The 7,559-nt window shown below is 41.6% G+C and overlaps 1 protein-coding gene across 1 annotated transcript in view; it reads right to left on the reverse strand.

The window, feature by feature from the left end:
- Window positions 1-7,559, reverse strand: part of Npepps (aminopeptidase puromycin sensitive) — a 50,256-nt gene that overhangs the window by 29,658 nt on the left and 13,039 nt on the right. The window contains exons 3-7 of the mRNA XM_012515270.2: window positions 5,114-5,221; window positions 3,391-3,591; window positions 2,756-2,852; window positions 2,610-2,643; window positions 1,719-1,833 (exon numbers count right to left, since the gene is read on the reverse strand). Coding sequence (XP_012370724.1) covers window positions 1,719-1,833; window positions 2,610-2,643; window positions 2,756-2,852; window positions 3,391-3,591; window positions 5,114-5,221 — 555 coding nt within the window. The remainder of the gene's footprint in view (window positions 1-1,718; window positions 1,834-2,609; window positions 2,644-2,755; window positions 2,853-3,390; window positions 3,592-5,113; window positions 5,222-7,559) is intronic.

Raw genomic sequence — 7,559 nt, forward strand, 5'->3', positions numbered from 1 at the left:
ATTTTCCCATCTGGATGTAGTAGCACATGCCTGTAATCCCAGCACGCAGGAGGCTGAGGAGGATCACTCCAACTTCAAGGCCAGCCTGAGTTCCATAGTAAGTTCAAGGAAAGCCTGAACTATAAACTGAGAGCTTGTCTCAAAAAACACAAAAAATAAAAATACATAAAATTTAGTTTAATATGGAATTTATCGGAAACAAATAAAAAAGACCAGAAAGCTCTCTAGGCCAAAGAAGGAAAACTAGAAACTATCTCCACAATGACAAGAAAACCTCCCACTGATGTAAGAGTTACACTTCCTAGAGAAGCAAAGGCAAAGAGAAAGGATTTTCAAGGACTAGCTTTCTTTAGGAACTCTCCCAGACAAGACATGTTGCTAACTATCTTACTTTTTTGCTTGTTCCCAAGGCCATATGTATGGATTTAACAATATCCAGGCCAGGTTGAACGTGGTGGCAGTTCAGAATGTGGCCAGGGGATCTGGCTGGCTGCAGCCTCCACCTTGCGCGGCAGAGTAAGCCCTGCACGCCTAGGTAGGGATACTGGCTTCCACAGAGTATTTATATTGAGTAAGACTGAAAGATCAGGATGAGTAGACAGACCATTCACTATAAATACTATAATATATAAATGAGGATTTCAGCCAAATAGTTGGAATTTGGGATTTTTTGTTTTACTTTGTTTTGAGACCAGGTCTCACTGTGTAGTTCAGGCTGGCCTTGAGCTCATTATGTAGCTCAGGCTGGCTTCAAATTTGCAGCAGGCCTTCCCACTAAACTACATTCCCAGCATTTTTTTTTTTTTTTTTTTTTACTTTTTTGTATTTAGGACAGGGTCTACAGGGTCTACAAGGTTTCAGGCATGCACCACCACGCCTAGTCTTAATCACTGTCTCAGCGTGCCCTGGGGGCAGAGCCAGCACAGCAGGCCCCGGGGATTGGACTCCCAGCTCCTGCAACTGCCTAAGCAGGCACTTTAATCCACTGAGCTATTTGGCTATTTGGCCGGCCCTATTTACTTTACTAACTTATTTCTTTATTATTTGGTACAGGATCCCACTATGTAGTTCAGTGATCCTCCTGTCTCAGCTTCCCCAGCACTGGGATTACAGGTATACACCAACCAGCACGCCCCATTTCAGGCTTGCATGGAGATCAAACTCAGGCTTGCCAGGCAGGTGTTTATGGTGCCAAGCTATCCCCCGACTACCCCCCCAATCATTTTTTCAGACAATTCTCCCTAAACTGGCCAGCCCCTCATGCAGTTCAGATTAGTGTGTGCCCCGCATTCAGCTGACTCATCCTTTACCTGACAGGTAACTCTCTCACCCCATTATCAACCTCCCCCCACTTGCAAACATATTCTAGAATAGTGTTAAGAAGTATTCTCTGTTGAATAAAGATTGTTCATAAGTTCTCAATCAACACAGATATTCTGGTAAATGCTTTTCAAAATATAAACCTTTTAAGATAAGATTCTGCATGAGTCAATTATTTTTTGGCACAATGTTATAGCCAAACATTACGTGGCTGATATAATGTGTACCGGGATAAAGATACATACATACATATATATATATATATTTTTTTTTTTTTTTTTTGGCGGAACCGGGGATTGAACTCAGACCCTTGCACTTGCTAGGGAAGTGCTTATTCCACTGAGCCATCTCCCCAGCCCCAAGATACATATATTTGAGCACTAAAAAATATTAAATACCATAGTAACAAGATTTCCAAACCATTGATGGGCGAGTTCATGTCCTACAACCAGAGCAACCCACTGGCGTGATGAAGAACAGGAATTTTTTGGATCAATAAGCAATGCGGTCTCCCTGTTAAAAAAAAAAAAAAAAAAGTATTTGCAAAACAGTGGGACGCTTTAATCAAGCAGGTCTGAAGAGATTCAGACAATAAGCAAAATCATTAGGTTAGGCTTTAGGGATACCAAGAAACATTATTTTAGCACATACAGGATAAAAAAAAAAGTTCTAGGCACACTACCCAGACAGAACGCACACAACAGATGAGCTACGTGACGTGCCCTGAGCTTAACTACGAGTTGGCCATTTGCAATGCTGGGAAGCCTGTGTCTCAGCAGTTAGGGATGACCGTGTTACAGAAGACACCCCTTCCACTAAATGAGAGGAGCCGCAGGGAAGACGCAGGCCACAGCCCCTAAAGAACACTGAGCAGGCTGTCCAGATCAACTCATCAAAAAGGCAACTGAAAGTAGAAGAAAAAACTGTTTATAGCGTCTGCTTTAAAAACTATACAACCCACATGTTTGCCTTGCCCTGGCAGACACATAAAAGCTTGGCCAGAAGATACAGAATCAGGGGCGGTTCTTCAAGCTGGATATAACTATGAAACTACTGGGAGGAAGAGAAGACACCGAAATGAAAAACTCAGCCAAGAATGTATCTAAAAATGCTACTAATGCCAGATGCTTGCTTTTAAAATCTCACACCCTTAGACAGAAGCACCCCAGGAGGAAGTCCACCTGCATTCTTGAAATTGGGAGGAGGCAGAAAAAATGGCACCAAATCAGAAAGCTATTCAACTGTCTCTAGCATGAAGTCCAAGGCAGGAGAGCGAGTTGCCAACATACCTGTATGTCACAAGGCCCCAGTTCTCCATGGCACCTTCACAAAATAAATATAGACATTTACTGATCTACACATCCACACTTCTTCCTCAAAAATCGCAAAATTAAATAAACATTACAATTCAGCAACAAAATGAAATTTACTTTACCAGCTGCAAAGTCTGCAATAGCAATGAGATCAATTTTAGGTAGAGGATAAGGAACATTGAAGTAGTCCTTATAGAAAGGCAAGGTTTTAGCAGCAACCTGTAAGAGTATAAACAAAAGAACCATCTGATAAATATTGTATTAGACTTCATAGAGAAATACACAAAGGAAACCTGTTGCAAGCCAAAGTATCTCAAATTACTAGAAATCAATCCCCGGGAGCCCTACCTCCAAAGATGGCCTTAGCCCAGCTTCACATCACTGGTAAACTCTCATCAATTTTAACTTAAAACAGATGCACAGTTTCCACCCATTCCATAAATAAATAAATTCCACTTTTATATCCTTTTCTTTGCCAGGGCTGGGGTTTGAACCCACAGCCTTATGCATGCCCAGCATGCTCACTACCGCTGAGCTATGTACCCCCCAGTCCTGACTTTCATATCCTATGAATTATCTGGTAGTGTTAATGCAACATCAAAGTTGGTATTTCTAAAATGCTATTAAAAGTAAAACCACACTAGCACAATAACTTTCAGATTAAATTATAAATAATACACTAATAATTGATCAGAAATGTAAATTCCCCAACCTGGAGTTATGGACTGTTGGAACAATCCTCTTCAAGTACATTTACCTCTAACGCAAATTTTCCTTGCTCTGCTTTGCCAACAGGAGTGTAAACACGGACACACACACCATCTTTTGACCTTGTTTCTACAAAGTCATATTCACCCACAACAAATGCCACCAAATATGTAGACATAACAGGTGTGCGGGCAAACTTCACTTCCACTAAATTTTCATCATCTGGGTATGGTTTCCGGTCAATTACATTCTTTAAAAAAAAAAAAAAAAAAAAAAAAAAAGGAAAATTTAAACAGATTTACATTAATACCTCAGGGCACAGACTAGCCAAAAGCTATAGACTTGCATGCTTTTCCTTCCCCGGGCCACAATGGCTTACTTCCCTGCCCCAGCTCATCCAGTGCTTTTATTCTGTCAAGATCTTTCCTCCTGTGAAGGGAAGTGATTTGATAAAACACTCATATGAAGAAGTCGGGAACAAAAGAGTTAAAATTACCAAGAACCTGTGAAAGAAAAGAGGAATCAACTTGTCTTAAATACTTATAGGCCAAGTACTAGGATGTTTTAAGACCTTAAAACTTCAAATGAAATAATGATAAAAGACATTTATTAATAAGTGAATGTAATTATAGAATTTCTCATTTTAAAGGACATGGACGCCTGTAAGCAGGCACAGGGGCCAGGGGTTCGATCCCCAGGCCTGTAATGCCGGCCCCGCCCCCGGGGCACACTGAGGCGCCATTTGAGACTGGGTATGGTGGGGCGCGCCTGTAATCCCAGCACTTGGGAGGCTGTAAACAGGCAGATCACTTCAAGGCCGATCTAGTAGTGAGACCCTGAACACCCTGTAGACCCTTCCCTAAAATACAAAAAATAAAATAAAATAAAGGATGTAGATTTTCTGCATCTTAAACTTTCTCCGTATTGTAGCTGCCTCTGAGGAAATGAGTGACAAAATTTCCACTTTGCCTGTAGGGTTCCTAACACCCCACTCTGGAGCTCCCCCATCTCAGGCTCTCTCTCCCTTTCCTCAAATTCTCTTCCAAGGAGGACTTACTCAAGAATAGACCTGCTAAAATGTAAATGACTATTTCAATTTTATGTATGAGCCTCTTCTCAAGGAATACTTGAGAAAAGAGACTTCTACCAATGGAATTATCCCACCAGTAAGCAGGCAGTAGCTAGTTATTTTAAGGTACAGTAAGTAGGCTTTTCCAGGTTCCCAGAGTATAGGCTTGAGGGAACTACAAGGCTTCACCAAGGCAGCCCCTGAAGATATGCTTCCAGAGGTAAGTTCTTTCTGATAGATGAAATCCACCATGGCAAGGGAGAGTGTACAAAGAATACAGTCAGCCAATGCCTACATACCCTCCATACAGCTGTCTTCTGTGCACCCCCTTCCAGGTTGAGTCCCAGGGCCTTGACATTGAGAGCTACACCTCCAACCCTTTTTTATTTTGAGACAAAATGTTGCTAAGTTGCCCAGGGTGGACTTCACCTAGTGATGCTCCTGCTTCAGCTTTCCAGAATGAGGGGACTGCAGGAATGCACCACCAAGCCCAGCTTACCTATTTGACAAGGAATTTCTTCCATGAAGGGGGAAATGGCCCAAAAAGGTAAGGCCATTAAGAGAAGGGCTCACCAGAAATAAAGAAAACTAACATGTTTTAGTTAGTTTAAACTAACATGCAAGGTGCTTTCATGTCATCCCACCGCATCAGCAAAACTATACCAAAGTCGATTAAAACTTTTAACTATAAACATATACATACCATGTTCGATAAAGCTACTCTGTCTTTAGGAACAACCAATGAGATATCAAATGTTGCTTTGATGGCTGGCTCATCCCAGCAAGGAAAAGCTCTCCGGGCATCAGTAGCCTTAAGAGAAGATTATGAAACATAAACAGCAGTAAGTTAACCTAAGAGGCTAGTTCATAAAGCAACTTGCATTTCGCTGTCTATCATCCATCCATCCATCCATCCATCCATCCATCCATCCATCCATCCATGTGCTTGTTCATCTGTTCAATCAGATATTTACTTTCTACTCAGTGCTAAGCAACAAGCTAGGTACTGACTAGAAAGAAAATATATACTGCTTCCTACCATTTCCATATAAGCAATTATCCAGGAACTAGGGCTGCTACAAATCTTAATATATAAGAATCATTCTGGGGCCGGGGAAATGGCTCGGTAGAATAAGCGCTTGCACAAGGGCCTGAGTTCAAAACCCCGGTTCCACAAAAAAAAAAAAAAAATTAAGAATCATTTGCAATTATATTTTTGCTTTTAATAAAATGTTTCAAGGTGGGTATGGTAGTTCATACCTGTAATCTCAGCACTTGGGGAGGCTGAGGCAGGAGGATCATTGCAAGTTCAAGACCAGCCTGAGCAGCAAAATGAGTTCAAGGCCAGCCTGAACTGCAGAGTGAGACCCTATCTCAAAGAGAGAAGAGAGGAAGAGAAGAAGAGGAGGGGGAGGGGACGAAGGGGAGAGGGGAGGGGGAGGGGAGGGGAGGGGAGGTGGAGATGACAACGAAGACAAAGAAGAAAGAAGAAAATGAAGGAGGAGGAGGAGGAGGAGGAAACAAATCAAAACAAAACAACCTGCTACCTACAAAGAAAAAAAAATGTAGTTTGTGAGTATTGACAAAATGAATCGTGAGACTTCGGTGGTTTTTTTGTATTTAAAAAATTTAAATTCTTTCTTTCTTTCTTTCTTTCTTTCTTTCTTTCTTTCTTTCTTTCTTTCTTTGAGACAGTGCCTTGCTCTTTAGTTCAGGCTGTCCTTGACTTCCCTATGTAACGTACACTGGCCCCTGGCCTTGAACTCCAGGGGTCCTCCTGCCTCAGCCTCCCACCAGCTGGGATTACAGGCATGCACCACCAAGCCAGGCTTATTGGTACATTCATCATAGGGAATCTGAGCTGTACACAACAGACCTGGCTTCTTTTCTTCCCACTCCCCTCCCTTCCCTTCAACCTCTCTTCCTCTTATTTACCAAAGGTTTGTTTCTATTTTTTCCTTCTATTCTCTTTTTTTCTCTTCCCTTCCTTCTTCCCCCACTTTGTTCTCCTCATTTGAACATTTTCTTTCCATTTTCTAATATCTGTCATACAGTTTGGTACTCATTTTCACCTTCTGGGTTCTCACACCAGAGGAACAATACAGTATTTAAATGTGTATGTGTGTATGTCTGATTTATTCCACTGAAGAATACTGGTGACATTGGAACCACATATAGAGAGAATTACAGGGGGAAATCACCAGCCAATTATACTATTCTCATAGCAGAACAAATTGGGTGTATTACTCATTGTTTCATAGAAGAACTCACTCAGATAAGGGAACCACAGGGTAAAGCAGGAGAAGTGAGAGAACCCATTCTACAATGTGCTTGGGTGACTTGGTACTGGGTCTAAGGAAGCAGAGATGCACTCTGAACCTGGTGCTACCAGAGGGTAAGGTTGAATCAAGTCTAAAAGTTTAATAGATAAGAAGTATTTAGTAGTTTATATTTTAACAGACGGAGATGTTTGGCACTATGTAGATAGCACAAGGACCTCAATTTTGCCTCAGCCACAATGAAATCATGAGGTATCCTTTCTCTCACTTGATCAGGGTCTCTGAGTACTAAGCATGAAGTCTGTGATATTGTTTATAACAAGAGAACAACATGGGCTTTCTGTGAGTGTGTGCACAACCTCCAGATGTTGAAGTTGCTTTTTTTCCTTGATTTTCACTAAAAAAAAAAAAAAATCTCATATAGCCACAGCCACATACCCTCTTCATGTATAAAGGCAAATTCAAGATTTTCAGATATGCAAAAGTTCAGGAATTATACCACCCACTCATGGTTTGGGCCGTGGCTGGTTCTGATCCCCGCACTGAAAGGACGGTTGAGACTGGGTGTGGTGGTGCGCGTCTGATCACAGCGCTTGCGAGGCTGAAAACAGGAGAATCACTACGAGTCTGATCTGCATAGTGAGACCCTGTACTAAATACATTAAGAAAAATAGAAATAAAAATAAAAATGATTTGGCTGGAGGCAGTAATGAATGCCTATAATCACAGCCTTCAGGAGCCTGCAGGAGGAGGACCTTAAATTCAAGGCCTTAATGTGCTACACAGCGAGACCCTATCTTAAAACAACACACACAAAACATCTCTCTCTCTCTCTCTCTCTCTCTCTCTCTCTCTCTCTCTCTCTCTCTC

This window comes from Octodon degus, unplaced genomic scaffold (assembly GCF_000260255.1).
Source record: "Octodon degus isolate 3935 unplaced genomic scaffold, OctDeg1.0 scaffold00056, whole genome shotgun sequence".
Taxonomy (NCBI): domain Eukaryota; kingdom Metazoa; phylum Chordata; class Mammalia; order Rodentia; family Octodontidae; genus Octodon; species Octodon degus.